General features: G+C 41.7%; 1 protein-coding gene across 1 annotated transcript in view; it reads right to left on the bottom strand.

The window, feature by feature from the left end:
• Positions 1 to 2,041: 2,041 nt before the first annotated feature.
• lrp3 (low density lipoprotein receptor-related protein 3) overlaps positions 2,042 to 19,136 on the bottom strand; it is a 53,595-nt gene continuing 36,500 nt past the window's right edge. Inside the window, exons 6-9 of the mRNA XM_060911889.1 lie at positions 18,051 to 18,272; positions 17,331 to 17,803; positions 11,448 to 11,580; positions 2,042 to 3,896 (exon numbers count right to left, since the gene is read on the bottom strand). Coding sequence (XP_060767872.1) covers positions 3,093 to 3,896; positions 11,448 to 11,580; positions 17,331 to 17,803; positions 18,051 to 18,272 — 1,632 coding nt within the window. The 3' untranslated portion in view covers positions 2,042 to 3,092. The remainder of the gene's footprint in view (positions 3,897 to 11,447; positions 11,581 to 17,330; positions 17,804 to 18,050; positions 18,273 to 19,136) is intronic.

The following is a 19,136-nucleotide window of genomic DNA, read 5'->3' as shown; positions in this document are numbered from 1 at the left end:
GACTTCCAGGGAATAAAGACGTGTCGTGAGAACGAGCGCTCCACCGCTTCTCATCTGTGGAGCAAATTTTCAGAAATGTGTGCATTTTATTAGTAACAGGATTCACTACAGCTCAAGTTCAGCCCACATTCAGGTTCATAGGGACGTGATCAGGACTGTGCGGGGTTTTTTTGGTTTTGTTGTTTTTTTAAATCCTGAAAAAAACCCAACAGAAACAGTAACCACGCCCACCATGGCCGTGCTCACATGCTTGTGTAGAAACTCTGATCCCGCCTCCATGCACCTGTAAAAACATCAAACCACTCTGAAATAATCCCTGCAAAAACTGGGACGACACGCCCTAACGCTCTTAAAGGGATAGTTCGGGATTTTTGACATGAATCTGTATGGCATCCCCATCAATAGTGTCGTGCAAACACACTGACTTACCCCTGATAGCATCCTGTGAGTCCAGTTCTTGTCCAGTTTTGCTCCAGACGAAAGTAGTCCGGCAAGTTTGTTGGGGTCACGAAAGTAAAACGTTTTTCGTCTCAAAACAGTATGTGTTCAAAAGAGTGATATATTTGCATCACAAAACCGTTGCCAAATAAAAAGTCAGACCTCGAAATCGCTTGGCACTATTTTCTCTCCCTTCTTATCACTGCGCGCTGCCAGCTTCATCCAGCTGTGGCTCCAGCTTCAAGGATAAGCTGGAGCCGCATAAGTAGGAGTCCCGGCGGGTGGTTTGTATTCGATTCGTTTATATCCCGACCTTGTCAGCTGTCAGATTTATGTTCATGGACCCGGTAAGCTGGTAAATAATATATTTTTTTTCTTTACTAAATTCTAACAGAAAACGAGAGCGCCCGAAAGGGAAATCCGAGCCGAGCCGCCTCATGGCTGTAATGCAAATTGCTTTCCTCCTCAGTATACAAGTGCGCTTCCATGGCAGGGAAAAAGAAACTACCATTGCTGCCTATGTAGTGCCCTATTTATACAAATAGGAGTCATTCAGGATTCAGCCATGACATGGAGCAAAAACATGGCTGAATCCTGAATGACTCCTATTTGTATAAATAGGGCACTACATAGGCAGCAATGGTAGTTTCTTTTTCCCTGCCATGGAAGCGCACTTGTATACTGAGGAGGAAAGCAATTTGCATTACAGCCATGAGACGGCTCGGCTCGGATTTCCCTTTCGGGCGCTCTCGTTTTCTGTTAGAATTTCATTCTCATCTCATCTCATTATCTCTAGCCACTTTATCCTGTTCTACAGGGTCGCAGGCAAGCTGGATCCTATCCCAGCTGACTACGGGTGAAAGGCGGGGTACACCCTGGACAAGTCGCCAGGTCATCACAGGGCTGACACATAGACACAGACAACCATTCACACTCACATTCACACCTGCGCTCAATTTAGAGTCACCAGTTAACCTAACCTGCATGTCTTTGGACTGTGGGGGAAACCGGAGCACCCGGAGGAAACCCACGCAGACACGGGGAGAACATGCAAACTCCACACAGAAAGGCCCTCGCCGGCCCCGGGGCTCGAACCCAGGACCTTCTTGCTGTGAGGCGACAGCACTAACCACTACACCACCATGCCGCCCCTGTTAGAATTTAGTAAAGAAAAAAATATATTATTTACCAGCTTACCGGGTCCATGAACATAAATCTGACAGCTGACAAGGTCGGGATATAAACGAATCGAATACAAACCACCCGCCGGGACTCCTACTTATGCGGCTCCAGCTTATCCTTGAAGCTGGAGCCGCAGCTGGATGAAGCCGGCAGCGCGCAGTGATAAGAAGGGAGAGAAAATAGTGCCAAGCGATTTCGAGGTCTAACTTTTTATTTGGCAACGGTTTTGTGATGCAAATATATCACTCTTTTGAACACATACTGTTTTGAGACGAAAAACGTTTTACTTTCGTGACCCCAACAAACTTGCCGGACTACTTTCGTCTGGAGCAAAACTGGACAAGAACTGGACTCACAGGATGCTGTCAGGGGTAAGTCAGTGTGTTTGCACGACACTATTGATGGGGATGTCATACAGATTCATGTCAAAAATCCCGAACTATCCCTTTAAAGAAACCGTAACCAGACACAAACAATCGCTACACCCACACGTCTCAGTAGAAACTTTGACCACACCCACATACACCTGTAGAAACAATATCCACACCCACATATCCTGGGAGAAACAACACCCACCTCCACATGCTTGTCCAGAAACAATGACCAAGCCCCAAGCTGCGACAGACTCCATGACCACACCACGCCCAATGTCCACGCCCAAATGTTCCGACAGACACAATGACCACACCCACTTCTACCTACACCCATCCATGCGTCTTTGTAGAAACTGTGACCACTAGAGAAATGCTGATCACACCCTCACATATTCCTGAACAATCTGTGACCACACCCATATATTCCTCCAGACACACTGACCACACCCACTTCCACTTGTCCCTACATAAACAGTGATTACACCCATCCATGTGTCCTTGTAGAAACTGTGACCACTAGAGAAACACAGATCACGCCCCCACATATTCCTGCACAAACTGTGACCACGCCCAAATGCTCCTGGAAAAACTCTGAATCTGTAGAACACCCAGAGGCATTCCTTCAGGAACTGTAACCCACCCACCTGCCTGCACATTATGTAACCACGCCCTACATGTTCCTGTAGAAACGCTTAGTTTAGTACACCCTCACACAATCCGACAGAAACTTTGACCACATCCAGCTACCTGTAAAACACGCCTGTAAACCATGACTTGCAAATGCTGCAGAAATGCTCAGTAAACACAATCCGACAGAAACTTTGACCACACCCATCTACCTGTAAAACACCCAAACACTCCTGCAGAAATTCTGACCACACCCACATTCTCTGCAGAGAAACTCTGGCCACGCCTGCACACACTCCTCTTCATGTCTGCACCGACAGTCATTTCTGTTTGTGAATTATAAACAGATTCAGTCAAGTGTTAATAAAATTGATGCCATGATGGACGAATTCTGCGTTGGAACGATCGTCGTTAATTACAAGATTTCTGTGAAAGGTGTAAAAAAGTTTAAAAGAGGACGAAGAAGACCATTTAGTGCATGAACAGAACATCGTCCTCGTCTTCGTCGCTGCTCGGGTGTCCACTCTGCATCCTGTTTGGCTTTAGAGGTTTATCTCGAACTGCCGAGTGTGTGTTCAGGTCAGTGTGTGGATCAGTGTGTGTGTTTGTGCAGACATCAGTGTGCGTCGGTGAACTGATCTCCTCCTCATTCTGACTGCTGGATGATGACGATGATGATGATGATGATGTCAGAGACTCAGGAGTGGACAAAGGAGAGACGTCCAGTATGGAGTAGCGGGTCATTGGCGTGGCTCCCAGTTCTGCCGCGAGTCCCTGGACGACCCTCCTGGACACGCGTGATTGAAACGGTAGACGTGAGGGTCGACGTGGAGCCTCACGTGATCTGCGCTCAATATCTGCTGCTCGATTACGATCCTCATCGTCATTCTCGTCGTCTTCATCCTCCAGCGTGTCCGGGGTGGAGTGTGGCAGTGTCGGCGATGTGAGCGATGACCCGCTTTCAGCTAAGCACAGAATCTCGGTGTGAGCCTGCAGGTCCACCCACTCGCAGCTCTGCCCCTCGACAGCACAGTGGCTATTATTCCCAGTCCGAGAGCTGACGTGCGCGTGACCAGACGGCAGAGGGTGTGTCTGTGAGGGACTGTGTGCACGCCCAGGCGGTGTAAGGAGCAGGATATGACTACGCAGTCGACTCCCTCGCTGGAACAGACGACTCCAAAGGCGACCCAGTCTGCGGCGCGACGCCATTCGACGGGAAGAGTGACGCCTCATCTGTCTCCGCATGGCCGAGCGGAGACTGTGCAGGACGGACGCCTGAGAGACAGAGAGAAAGCAAAGTGTGCCAAGATCATGCTAATAAGCGTCAAAAATCACTCGTATCACTTGTTTCTTCTCTGGTGGGCGTGTCACAGTCATTACTGCCATCGCAAAATTTTTATCATGATGAGAAACAATAACGTCTAAAATGTTTCACCTACAGCCCACTAGAGAATTTATACACCACGTGTTTAAACTGGATTGATTTGCGTTAAATGCTCAGCTTCGTAATAGCTTCACTGTCATATTAGTAAAAAAAACATACTAGCTATGTACATTCGATCGAGGTACAAATAATCTCTGCTACATTTTTCTTCTTCGTAATATCGCTATACACAAAATGTAACCATGGTAATAAGATTTTCTTCCATTTTTACACATCAATCAGTAAACAGGAAGTAATTTCATACAGGAATTAAATTCGTAATTTGTGAGCGGGAAACCAAAGCAATATCAGACCATACAGGATGCAGGATTACTCCAAGGAATCATTTGAGCAGATCGTTTGGATTTGTTGCATTAAGACTCATTTATGCTCAACGTTAAATATGTATACGGATATGGATATGGGTGGAGCCTTCTGTCTGTACTCTCCGTTTTTTTGTTTTGTCTGTATTTGTGCGGTTTATGGACACTGATATAATGGAGCAGTAGCACTGGAACTCGTTGGGGCAGTGTAGATGATTGTTCAACTGAATCACAACGTATAAATTTTTTAAATGGCGGAACTTTTTGAGGCGACGTTATGCGATTTAGGAAGACATTTTAAACATCTACAGTAGATGATGTTTACAGGAGACTACAATTCTGACTCCACTTTTGCCTCTTCCCGAATAGGTACATTATTACGACCTCGTCTACTGTCCACGTTAGTTGTCTTCAGAAACTTTGACTCTGTGCTGCCCTCTAGTGGATGTACAGCTTAACATCTATACTAACAAAGGACGCATGGAAGTCCAGTTTATGGGCAGTGACAGGAACATCATTTAAAACGGATGCGTTTATTTTCAGATGTAAAAGGAGTATAAATAAGCGAGCCTGCACAGAGGCATATATTAAATAAATTTGCATAGAATTGAGAAAAATGTCACAGCTTATTGCACTATGGGTTTATCTCTTTGGAACAATATACCAACATCATTACAATCAATATCCACATCACTGTTCAAAAAACATTTGAAAAGGAGGTCTCTAATCAACAAAGATTTTTAAGACTTCTCAGATCTTATTTTAATCAACCGTGTTGTCAATATATTTTTATGCAATTTGTTCTTTTTTTTATTTAATTTTCATTGCTGCCAAGTGCAACCATTATTATTCTAGCCACATTCACTGGATATGAGCAATCGTGCACTCTGATTGGCTTCTCTACTACTAGGCTAATCAGCTCATATACCGAAAGTAGAGAAAAACAAAATGGTGTTGCTGAACCAACCGAGGACAAAATAAAAACTCTACTCACAAACAAAACCCCAAAAAAGAAGCAACAAAATAGGGAGTAAAAGTATTTGACAGTAAGAACGTATTTTTATTTTTCAAGAATTATCACCACATTTCACAAATTGCTTGTTGTTTCGCTGGTTTGTTCACATTCTTCATCTTTAAGCATTAAAATTTATTGAATTTTTTTAGACTGGTTCAAAAGCTCAAAGAAGTTTGAAAATTACAGAACTGAATTGTCCAAGGAAGATTAAATAAATGTCTAAAGCTTAAATTCTATACCTCGGCACGACAGCGAGATGGCACTTTCTATAAAAAAAAACAAAAAAAAAACCACTAAAGTCAATTCGTGAAGCCATCGATAGGTTTTTTTTAGAAGTCCACCTAAGCGGAAATGATTTTGTCGGACGTTTTGTACAAAGTTTTTATTGACAGAATTTGCAAAAAATAAAAATGCTCCGTTTCTCGAAATCCAGTGAATGTGGATAAAATAAAACCGTTATTCCACTCAATCTCATCGTACATGGATTATAGACAACTCGATGCTACGCACCCCGTCAGCTATCAGCTCACGTATGACTCGATTTCATGGAATAACTTAAATATTTAGAGGGGCAGTGGCACGGTGGTGTAGTGGTTAGCACTGTCGCCTCACAGCAAGAAGGTCCTGGGTTCGAACCCCGGGTCCGGCGAGGGCCTTTCTGTGTGGAGTTTGCATGTTCTCCCCGTGTCCGCGTGGGTTTCCTCCGGGTGCTCCGGTTTCCCCCACAGTCCAAAGACATGCAGGTTAGGTTAACTGGTGACTCTAAATTGAGCGTAGGTGTGAATGTGAGTGTGAATGGTTGTCTGTGTCTATGTGTCAGCCCTGTGATGACCTGGCGACTTGTCCAGGGTGTACCCCGCCTTTCGCCCGTAGTTAGCTGGGATAGGCTCCAGCTTGCCTGCGACCCTGTAGAAGGATAAAGCGGCTAGAGATGATGAGATGAGATTTAGAGGGGCGGTACGTTTATAAGCCTTTTTCAGCTTCAAACCTCCCAGACATAATGTCCTATCTGTTATCAATCTCTGTTGATATATTATACAGTACTGTGCAAAATAAACAGTCGTTCCTTCACCAGCGTCTGTTTTTCTCGCTCTTGAAGTTAATAAGACAAAATCCATATCGATGATTACATACAATTTTTAGGTCCCTGTGAATGAGCTGTTACTATAGAAACGATAACGTGCTAGAATGAGTGAGTGCATTAATATAAACCTGTGGTTGAACAGAAAATTATTCAACACCTGACGACCAATCACAATCCAGAATTCAACAGCGTTGTTGTGTAAAATACAGTCCTGTGCAAAAGTCTTAGGCACATGTAAAGACTAAAAATGGGTTAAATAATGAAATTAAATGTTTCACCATTAAAAACAAACAAACAAAAAACAGTAAGCAGTAATCCATAATAAATGAAACAAAGTCAATATTTGGTGTGAGATGACCCTTTGCTTTTATAAAAAAATTTTTTTAAAAAGTCTGAAGTCCAGTGAGGTCAGTTTTATGTGGAAATGAGCTGTAGGTTTTACTGAGCATCTTCCAGAACCAGCCACAGTTCTTCTGGACACTTTGTCACACTCGCGTCTTAGTTTTGCACCAAAAATTTTCCACTAGCCTTCATTATGTTTTCTTTTTTAAATCTGAAAAGTGCTCTTTTATGGAATATGCTGCTCAGACATATTACAAACTTTTTTTCTGTAACATTGGGGGGGGACGTTTGGAACTCTAAAATGTTTTTGTAATGTTTTGACTCGATAATGTCGAAGTCATAAAATAGGCCATAACAAGGTTTGCGTGAAAAAAAAAAAAGGGGCCGAAGACTTTTGCACAGAACTGTGTGTATTTATAAAATCACAGCTCCATGCTTCCTGTTGCTTTGCTACGTGCAGCATGAAACAGTCTCCTGAGTACGAATGTCGAGGTCGAGCTTTTCTCCTCACAGTTCTCAGTTTGATAAACCATGTGATAAACTCCACATGGCTTTGATTCAGGATGGAGAAAGACAGTGAGCTGGAGGAGTGTGAAACTCAGGGTGCTCTAAAAACAGCATGGCTGGAGGACGCTAACAAGCAGCAGCTGTAACACGCAAGGCCTTGTTAGTACCGTGCCATGGAAAGAAGAAGAAAAAAACATCAAACATGTCTGGGCAGGTGAAAGTGTCTCCGTGAGAACCTGAAGTCGACCTGAAGCACCGTCGAGCACTAATTATGTCGAGAGAGAGATCCTCTCACAGCTTTCACCGAGAAACTGTTGCACGCTCACATGATCACTGCTGCACTCAGCTGAACCGTTCCTTTTTAGAAATACGGTTTGTATTAACGCCAAGCTCCGAGTGCTGTCCTCTCACACTCCTGACACACACACTTCTGAGTCTCGACTTTGTGAAACTGTGCTTTCATGTCCAAGAGTCACTCTGTGAAAAATAAGGCCGTGACCAGACCAGTCAATCAACTGGCAATACATCATCCGTTTCCATAGAGACCATCTCTGCCTTCTCATCACGCATGCAAATCAGTCAGTACGAGGAGAATTTTCACTCCTGCAGAGTTTGGCGCAGTGTGTGTGCAGAAAGCTCTGACAGCTGGAGGCTAAATACGACAACACTGATGTTATATTACACCGTTACTGTGACCTTCAACGCTCTCTCTCTCTCTTTCTCTCACTTAAGTCAGCCCTGGTTTTCGTTTCTGCTCATATGATGACGGAGGAACTGCGAGCGTGTGTTACTTTTCCAACAAAAAAGCCAATGTTAAAGAAAAATGTCTGTGGAATAAGTAAATAAGTGAAGTTTACTTAAAAGAAAGAAATGATACAGGTTTGATTTATTGCTTTAAATCAAGCTTTGATTAATTAATTGATTTGATTGATTCTTGTTTTAATCAGCTATAATAAAGTAGATTGACTTGAAATGACATGAAGTTTACTGTATATTTTTCCAGTGTCTATCTGTTTAGTGTTTCAAATATCCGTACTGGTGTCTATATTCAGATTAAAGCTAGACGGCCTTTCAATTTCATAAAATCGGTGAAATTTAGTTCCGTCTGAAAATGTGGTCATTGTGATATACGTTTATTTCTGTAATATATCTCAAAATATCAGGCCATTCTGTGGCTGGGAAGTTATTTATTTAATTTGAGGGGATTAAAGCAAATAATGTGCATGAAATCGCTCGCTTCGTGCAGTCAAGCAGACAGAGGAAGTCCGTGTGTGTGCGCATGCGCAGGTTTCCCTTTGAGCATGCGCTGACAGTTCCATCATTCTGTCGCTAAACGAACAGCTGATCACACCGAGGTGCTCGCTGAGCGCCCATATTTATTAGTTTGGTCCTGCGTTTCTTTTCCTTCATATATAACATAACGTCTTTTCTTTTCACTTTCTTTCTGTTACTGTAGTCGGTCTTTCACGTTTCATTCGCACACTCACGTCCTCCATTTTTCTCTCCTGTTTCAAATCTGTATCCCACAATGCCTTGCATGAATGGGGAAAGCCCACCACGTGATGCATGACATAGTATCTTGTATTGGCTCATGGTGAAGCAGGAAAAAAATGGTGGAGAATTTAGGGCCACGTGGCTCTAAACTTATTAATTGTTCTATTTGAAAAAAAAAAAAAACACTAATAAAATTGGAAGTCTTTCGGTAGCTTTCGGTCCACTAAACAAATAATTGGGTGTCAGGAAAATTCTTTTTATGACCTGCACGTGAAAAATCTGAAAGGCGGTCTACCTTTAAAGTAGGCGTGGTTTCAACTGGAAAATATTTTCCCTTGTGGTTTCTATACCCCTGGAAACGTCATCCCTTCATTTTGATTAATGTATTCAGATCAGGCTACATCCCTTGTATTTCATGTTCATTCATTCAGCTTCAGTAAAAGCTTTATTCTGGTCAGGGTCTGTGGTTTAAATTACTAACGTTTAATTTGGGAAACAGAACGAACTAAGTTCGTTAGACAATATGGCATGAAAAGTGTCATTTAAAAGCACACATTACACACATTAACACAACAGGAACATTGTCTTTAATTAAGCCATGATGCTAAAACAGCTAAAACCTTAACACCAATATCTGAAAATATTCATGATACTTATCTCATCTCATCATCTCTAGCCGCTTTATCCTGTTCTACAGGGTCGCAGGCGAGCTGGAGCCTATCCCAGCTGACTACGGGCGAAAGGCGGGGTTCACCCTGGACAAGTCGCCAGGTCATCACAGGGCTGACACATAGACACAGACAACCATTCACACTCACATTCACACCTACGCTCAATTTAGAGTCACCAGTTAACCTAACCTGCATGTCTTTGGACTGTGGGGGAAACCGGAGCACCCGGAGGAAACCCACGCGGACACGGGGAGAACATGCAAACTCCGCACAGAAAGGCCCTCGCCGGCCGCGGGGCTCGAACCCAGGACCTTCTTGCTGTGAGGCGACAGCGCTAACCACTACACCACCATGCCGCCCTTCATGATACTTATTTTAAAGAATATTTGAACCGCACACAGTAAAAACTGTCTCTTTTAGAAAGAAGAGAAAGATTCACTGAATCTGTAAAACAAAATATTAAATGTACAGTGTATTAAGATACTAACTCCTCTGCAGTTTTACTGACTGATTGGCTGAAGTCTCTCTCCGTCTCTCTCCCTTTTTTTTTTTTTAAAAGAAGCTCAGCTTCATAAAGAGTAAAAACAAAAAAAAAACCCTGCAAGCAGCGATGACAAGGGGTCCAAGCACTAATTCAGACATATGCCCATTATATATTTTCAACACACACATATTTAAAAAAATAAGTTAAATAAAATAAAACCTGGATGTTTATGAAAATCATGACAAGTTATTTAAATATTTCCATAAGATAAAATTCCCAAGCTCTATGAACAGTCAAAAAACTGCGTTCATTTGCATTTTAAAAACCGAGAGTTATGTATAAGGCATTCCTAATTTTCTCTATTCCAGAGTTTTAAAAAAAATTAATCTTTGACTGGCTGATTATCGTTCTTTGATTTTTCCTCCTCCTAAGTAATATACTCACCAGCCACTTTATTAGGAACACCCCTACATTCACCTGCTGTTCTGTTTTCTGCAGTTCTCTAATCAGTCGATCTCTCGACAGCAGCACGATGCATCAAATCATGCAGATACACATCAAGAGCTTTCAGTTAATGTTCACCATGTTCAAACATCAGAACGGGAAAAATTGTGATCTCAAAGAAATGTGACTTTCTTTCACTGTGGTATGGGTGTTGGTTTGAGCCAGATGAGTATTTTGGTTTGAGTATCTCAGAAACTGCTGCTGATCTCCTGGGGTTTTCACACACAACAGTCTCTAGAGTTTACACAGAATGGTGTGAAAAACAAAAAAACATTTTTGAGTGAGTGAGCGACAGTTCTGTGGGTGGAAACAAACGCCTTGTTGATAAGAGAGGGTCAGAGATCAGAAAATGGACAGATTGGTTCAAGCTTTTTTGGGCAGGAAGGATATAGTAACTCATATAAATTACTCTTTACAACCGTGGTGAGCAGAAAAGCATCTCAGCATGCAACAGCAGAACAGAACACCACATCAGGTTCCGCTCCTGCAGCCAAGAACAGGGATCTTAGAATCAACAACAAGTTCCTATTCAAGTGGCCGAGGAGTGTATACAGATCATGAATAGCGACATTCATAGGTTAATATAATTTCTTAATAATCCATTAATCACAATGCAAAACGATTAGCTAGTGAATAAATATTTATCAGAATATATTAGCATTAACACACGGTTGATTAAATGTCTAATGGACTAATATTATGAAAGTGTTAAAAGTATAGATATGATGTCATCTGTTTTTATTTTGGTTCAAACATTTTGATGTCATTTATCATGCATGGGAAAAAAACAAACAAAACATCACCACTATAACAAATTACTCTCTTATCGTCATATTTAATATTATTTCGTTTTTATGCTGCTATATTTTATTTCAGTTTAGTTTAACTACAAAGTAAGTGGGGACTACTACTGTTCCTGCATGTTTTATTGGTTCGTGTGTGTGTGTTGAACATGTACACGCGTGTCGGACGTATTTACCTGAGCAGGATTATAAGCAGGAAAATCTTCCACAGGTGGGATGAGCCCCTGAGCAATCAGCTGACCATATGAGGGCGGAGCTTCTCTTTGAACAAACTCTGCCTCCAGTTGAGTCATCTGGGTTTCAAAGGCTCTGTGGTGAAACACAGCAAGATGTTTTATATTAAAAACGAGTTACAGCCTCTTTTGACATTTTATACTTAGGAAATATTTCACTTGATTGTTGGGACTACTGGGATAAAAAGTTGTTACTTATACTACTGGTGGCGAGTAAAAAAACAATATCAAGAAGATGGTTAAAGTCAGACCCTCCTACAACAGCAGAATGGCTAGATGTAATTCATGATATATGCACAATGGAAAAGTTGACTTACTCCCTCAAAATAAAGACTGACGACTTTTCTAGAATCTGGCTTAGATGGACTGGGTATGTTGAACAAATGGGTTTAAGATCAGATTTTGCTTGAGGCATCTTCCTGTACTGTAATGTATCTATGCATGTCACTTTTCTTTTTCTTTAATTCTTTTCTAAGGAAGACAGTGAAACTTACCCCCATGTTCTAATTGTTTTTATTGTATATAAAAATGTTTAAAAAATGGCCCAGGTACACAATGTTGTGACGATTATGGATGGATATTTTTTGGGTTTTCTCTGCTAGAAAGGCAAAAAAAAAAAATAGTGTGTTTCCGGTAACATGAAATACTAAAATAAGGTCGGTAGGTAGGAAAAAGGTTTTTTTTTCTTTTTTTTTATTTTGTTCAAAAAAATTAACACAACATCTTACAAAATAGTATTTTGGCACAGAATCCTTTATACCACACATCATAATAAAATTTAAAAAAGTGTTTTAAATCTTTAAACGAATAAAAAAATATATATATATATATATCGCGAGAGTTCGAGTTATGAGCTACGGAAGCGATATTTCATGATATTTTCATGTAATAACGTGAAAACACCTTATCAAGAAATAACGTGAAAATAAAGTCCTAGGCTAGGCTACTTCCATTAAAAGCAGACGGCCTAGCCTAGCCTACTGTAGAATTTGGGTCGAGCAAAAACACCGAGCACAAACATGGCTGAATCCTGAATGACTCCTATTTGTATAAATAGGGGACTACATAGGCGGTAAAATGTAGTGTTTTTCCCTGCCATGGAAGTGCACTTGTATACTGAACAGGAAGCAATTTGCATTACAACCTTGAATGAGGATTCAAAATGGCGGCTCGGCTCAGTTTTCCCTTCCTCCTTCAGTATACAAGTGCGCTTCCATGTTTATGCAGGAGGGCTGATAGAAGTGGCGAAACATTTTACTTTTTATCGTTTCTTTCACAACTTGAATGCGTTGAAACAAAAAATTATGACAAACTAACACCGCTTACACTAAAAGATCGAGGGAAATTTTTTAATAAAAACTTTACGGTCGGCAATTTCGACGCGGAAATTCTCGATCGGTCGGGTTACCGGAAACACACTATTTTTTTTATTTGGCCAAATGGTTTTATTTGGGTTTGAATTGTTTACCTATTTAAGTTTTTGCAAAGGAAACTACTGTGTAAAGAAAGAAAGAAAGAAAGAAAGAAATGAGAAATGGGAGGATAATATCCTCTATTGTATGTGACCTGATGGCTAAATAAAGAGAAAATTACAAAAAAAAAAAGTTACAGCCTCCAAAAACTTCCTACCTGATGTTCTGTTCGGGTCCAAACGGCCCATTTTAAAAAGCCTTACTAGAACTTTTTTTTCTCCCCACAATTACACTTTGTGTGTTTATATTTACAATTTTTAGCTAAGTTCGAGCTCATTTTTAGGTTATCTGGATCTGACTGTAACAAAGTCAAAGAGCTGATGTTGTAACGGTCAGTGATTAGAAACAACGCTGTTTAAATGAAGTCATGCGTCATGTTCATGACGCAATATCGCGATTCAATCATGGGTTATTTAGCTCAGATTTTTTTTTTTTTTACAGCCCTCACTGGATTTTTTTTTTAGTTCACAGTGAAATCTTTGTGATGCTGTTCATGATTCTTATGACTGATTAATGACAAGTGGAATAATTCTTCGTTTTGGTGGCAGTTTTTGTCCTTTTGAGTCTTTTATTAGTAATTCAGTAACAGAACTGTTGAATGGTGAGCTCGCCTTGTTGATTTTTTGTCTCATTTCCTCCATCATTCTGCCCTGATTTCTTTCATATAAACATCTACAGAACATCTACATGCTAGTTAGCTCAGTGATTAGCCAAGTTTATGCCGTGTCCATATTTACCAGTTGCTTAGCAACAGTGCTCTCATGACTGAACAGAAAGTGCATTGTGTCTTTATAGTTCTATTTCCATATGGAACAAAAAGAGTATATTTTAGATCAGTGTCCAAATACTTTGTTCCTCAATCAATCAATCTCTTTTTCTCCATCTGTTTCTAGCTGTCTCACTCTCTCCCTCCCTCCCTCTCAATTCAGATAGTGTGCAGATAGTCAGTCTCTCGCTCATGCGCTCTGTTTCTCTCTCTCTCTCTCTCTCTCTCTCATATTTCAGATCGATAGTTTAAGTCCTGACTCAGAGCAGTGATGCTACATCATCTGAACAGCTGCAGCACTTATTGACTAATGCTCACCTTCATCTGTCATCACTGTGGATGCTAAGAGGTGTGTGTGAGTGAGTGTGAGAGAGAGAGAGAGAGAGAGAGAGAGAGAGAGAGAGAGAGATTATATTCTCTCTCCTGACAAATTGAATCAGGAGAAAAAAGTATGATGAAAGAAGAGAGGTGATAAGAACAGATGGTGAGAAGGGAAAAGAATGATGTAATGATATAATGATATAAAGAGAGCAGGTGGGGGGGGGGGGACACGCACACACACGGAGAGGGAGGGAGGAGAGACTGACTATCTGTAAAACCCATTTCTAATATCTGGTGAATTCCCTGGCCTGTCACATGACCAGTGTCTGTTCCTGAATATTAATGACCGCCATCGACAGCAAAGCTAACCGATGAACAGGTGGACTGACAAGACTTCGAAAACTTATTCCAATCAAGGCCAAGCTAACATCGACAGGGCAGCCATCCAACCGTATGTCAGACTGTATTCTTGTCTGGCACTTCTGTCGATCATCAGACAGAGAAAACTGGAGCGCGTAAACACACGAGGACAAAGAACGATGCTGTACAATGACTATGACCAGTCTATTCAACAGAAGGCTACAAGACACAGCGATAATGATGTATAAAGTAAAGAACGATATGATCCCTGCTAATATAACAGATCTGTTTGGAAGATCACAATGTACCTCCAATCTCAGAAAGTCAGACTTTTCCATCAACAGATTCAACAGCGTACATCATGGGAAACAGTCACTGAGATACTTTGGCCCATATTTGTGATCAAAACTAGACAGTAATGATAGAAAAGCAAATTCTGTATCTTCCTTTAAGTCACACATAAGAAAGAAGGATCTTATATCGATAGCACAAGGCAGCTGTGCCTCACGCTCTGCACGTCAAAGTTAAAATCCCACGACTGAGAATATAGAACAATCGGCATAGTAATACAGAATTTAATACTGAGATTTAGATTTGAAGATTTGATGAGTTTTACCTACAATATAAAACATCTTAGAATTAAGATTTTATCATATATATTTAAGATTATAGATTTGAGTAGATATTTATTTAATATTCCATTCTAATTAAGAATCCTTAAATTTGTTTTGGTCGAGAATAACAGTTAGGACTTTCTAAGTTTTATAGTATACATTTATCATTTATATTTAAGATTATAGATAGAAGTACGGGCAGTACGGTGGTGTAGTGGTTAGCGCTGTTGCCTCACAGCAAGAAGGTCCGGGTTCGAGCCCCGTGGCCGGCGAGGGTCTTTCTGTGTGGAGTTTGCATGTTCTCCCCGTGTCCGCGTGGGTTTCCTCCGGGTGCTCCGGTTTCCCCCACAGTCCAAAGACATGCAGGTTAGGTTAACTGGTGACTCTAAATTGAGCGTAGATGTGAGTGTGAGTGGTTGTCTGTGTCTATGTGTCAGCCCTGTGATGACCTGGCGACTTGTCCAGGGTGTACCCCGCCTTTCGCCCGTAGTCAGCTGGGATAGGCTCCAGCTTGCCTGCGACCCTGTAGAACAGGATAAAGCGGCTACAGATAATGAGATGAGATAGAAGTATGTATTTCAGATTTTATTCATATTTATTTATAGCAGGGCTTTGAACCGGTTCAAGGAACGAAAACGAAAACCGGGAACTTTTTCTATTTCACATGGAACAGAAACGAAACCAGAAACTTTATTATTTTTTATGTTCCGGAACAGAAACGCTTATTAAAAATAATGGTAACCGGTTAATACCGGTTTTTATTTCGTTCCTCAAAGTTTCCGTAGCCTACAAATAAAAAAAGTCATTCTTCTCCTGCGCAAGTTTCTATGACCCGCTGGGGTTCACTTCCTGTGTGACGTTCGCTGACTGAATGGAGAGAGCGGGAGGGTGGACTACTATCACGTCTCCACATCTTAAATAAGAGGTAAATATTGCAGTCTATCGTTATTCAAAAACGTCAATTTCAAACACGATATCAATATATTTGTCCATGTTAATGAGAGGATCGCGAACATTAAATGACGTTAACCTCTGTTAGCCTATCAATGCATAGGGCCTGACTAGCCTTTGGTAACACACTAAATGAATTATCTTTCATTTTTGGCACTTTTTCTGTTTGTGTAGATGAGAAGACATACTGAGAATCCAAATCGCCAACATTTGAAATAATAATTGTTTTGAATTATTTCTTGTCTTATTTAATGAAGGTTGTAATAGAATTAGCCTACATTTGGCTTAAGCTGGATGAGACAGAGACATAATTTTATAGCCATTTGTTAAACAGCTGACAGGGAACGTAATTAACCGTTCCGGGAACGAAATTTTTTTGTTCTAACCGGTTCGGGAACGTTTATTTAACGGTGGAACCCAAAACCGGAAACGTTAAAATTCTGTTTCTGTTCGGAACGAACCAATAGGAAAAAAATTCTGGTTCAAAGCCCTGATTTATAGCGAGTGTCCCCAATTAGTAGGCTATTTGTGACCAGCTATAAGTTCGACACTTTAATAAAGTTGTTGATTGATTGATTGATTGATTGATTGATTGATTGATATTCAACATGTTGTGGAATTCTTGCTTCTGACTGGCTAGAAGTCACTTATTAATTTTCTATATCAGCAGCTTTGACAGTATCTCCAGCTACAAATCACAGGTTTATTTTAATGCACTTGTTCGAATGGGGGGGGGGGGTAGTGAATGAGAGAGAGAGAGAGAGAGAGAGAGAGAGAGAGAAACAGAGAGAGGAGAGTGACTGAGTGAGTGAGAGGAGAGAGAGCGAGAGGGAGTGAATGAGAGAGAGAGAGAGAGAGAGAGAGAGAGAGAGAGAGAGAGAGAGAGAGACGTGGGGGGGAGGATGTTTATAGATGCTATAATGTAAATTATCATAGGAACTGACTTTTGTTCTGGATGTTCCAGAAGATTAAATTAACCAGAAATGGATAAATAATAAGTCGCACCATAATTCAATACAAAAAAAAAAAAAAAAAGAGAGACATTTGTTGGGAAACTGCAGTCATATACGAGGAATGAAACGCTTCCAGACGTGCTGTTACAGAAAAATCATCAACTTCAGGGTGGAAAAAGGAACTCGCCTCATTTTCTTTACGTATTAAATCCAAGTTTTTGATTTAGATTTTTTAATCAATAAAGATGGAGTTTGCCATGCTGGTTTCCATAGAAACAACACATTTCCCAAAAACAGTTATCTGATTATTATCGTAGTTTCAACCCTCTTATGTGGATAAAATTCGTGAATGGAAACGGAGAGACGGAGCTGAACAGATGGTGTCTCACCGGTACTCCCTCGTTCGGAGTGAGTAGAGTTTGAAAGCGCAGCCGAGGGCGATGACGAGCAGCAAGCCGCACGCCAGGCTGCCGATCAGCGCCGCCGTGATCACTTTGCGTGGCACTGCAGCCTGGCACTCACGCTCGTCACTGCCGTCAGCGCAGTCCTCCTGCCCGTCACAGCGCCACGTCTCCAGGATGCACAGGTTAGTCGCGCAGTGGAATGTCCCCGGCTGGCACGAGAAACAGTTTTTCTCATCTGATCCGTCTGGGCACTGTTTCTGATTATCACAGCGCTCGTGAGCCGAGTAACACACACCTCCGGCTCCCTGGCACGGGTACTGACCCGGGGCACACAGCGCACACCCCAGCTCATCACGGCCACTCGGGCAATGCCAGTACCCATCACAGCGCTGATGCTGAGAGTAACAGCCTTCATCCGGCCCGCATGGAAGCTCACCAGGGAAACAGTAACCCTTCACCTGAAGGACACAGAGAGAAGGGTCAAAGGTCAATGACAGGTTAGGTCATCTTTTGTAGGTCATACTAATGATCAAAAGTCACTATGATTAAAATAACTAAATAAATAAATAAATGGGCTTCGTCTGTAATCTTTTATATTAACAACCCCACACCACCTCCACCCTCTGAGGAGGAGCAGGAAATCTTTCTGAAGGTTCAGGTTTATTTCTTCATTTCCAGAAAGAGGGCGTTGGCTCCGGTTCTCACCTGGTAGGAGGCGTTGAAGCCGTGCCCCTGACTGTGTGGTTTGGCGTGGTACAGGACGCTCATCTGCCCCTGTGAGGACTCCAGCACGGCCGAACGCTGGTTGTTGTGGTGTGTCAGACTCTGCAGCAGACGCTCGGCTCGTTCCCCGAGACCATCATACACACGCACCGAGTCACCCGCTCCCAGCTGCAGGTCCAACCGCAGCAGCAGGGGCTTCGGGTCCTGCACACAGTGTGTGTGTGTGTGTGTGTGTGTGTGTGTGTGTGTGTTAATATCAGGAAAAAACATAATATTTAAAAAAATAAAGTATATAAAAAGAGGTACGATATATATTTAAGTTATTCCACGAAATCAAGTCGTACATGAACTGATAGCCAATGATGCGCGTAGCACCAAGTTGTCTAATATCCATGTACGACAAGATTGAGTGGAATAACTGTATTATTCTATCCACATTCACTGGATTTTGAGAAACGGAGCATTTTTATTTTTTGCAAATTCAATAAATAAAAACTTTATACAAAATATCCAACAAAATAATTTCCGCTTAGAATGTAAACAAACCGGGCAGCACGGTGGTGTAGTGGTTAGTGCTGTCACTTCACAGCAAAAAGGTTCTGGGTTCGAGCCCCGTGGCCAGCGAGGGCCTTTCTGTGCGGAGTTTGCATGTTCTCCCCGTGTCCGCGTGGGTTTCCTCCGGGTTTCACCCGGGTTTCCTCCGGGTGCTCCGGTTTCCCCCACAGGCCAAAGACATGCAGGTTAGGTTAACTGGTGACTCTAAATTGAGCGTAGGTGTGAATGTGAGTGTGAATGGTTGTCTGTGTCTATGTGTCAGCCCTGTGATGACCTGGCGACTTGTCCAGGGTGTACCCCGCCTTTCGCCCGTAGTCAGCTGGGATAGGCTCCAGCTTGCCTGCGACCCTGTAGAACAGGATAAAGCGGCTACAGATAATGAGATGGGATGTAAACAAACCGGCAAAATGACAGGAGCAATTTGTGAAAAATTTGTGGGGGGGAAAAAAAGATATGCTCTTTTATTCCATATTTTGTTGCGTTTCTATTTTTTGTGGTTTTGTTTTTGAGTAG

This window comes from Neoarius graeffei, chromosome 27, assembly GCF_027579695.1.
Source record: "Neoarius graeffei isolate fNeoGra1 chromosome 27, fNeoGra1.pri, whole genome shotgun sequence".
Taxonomy (NCBI): domain Eukaryota; kingdom Metazoa; phylum Chordata; class Actinopteri; order Siluriformes; family Ariidae; genus Neoarius; species Neoarius graeffei.
The sequence above is the reverse complement of the archived record's forward strand: the minus strand, read 5'-3'. Positions and strand labels throughout refer to the sequence as shown.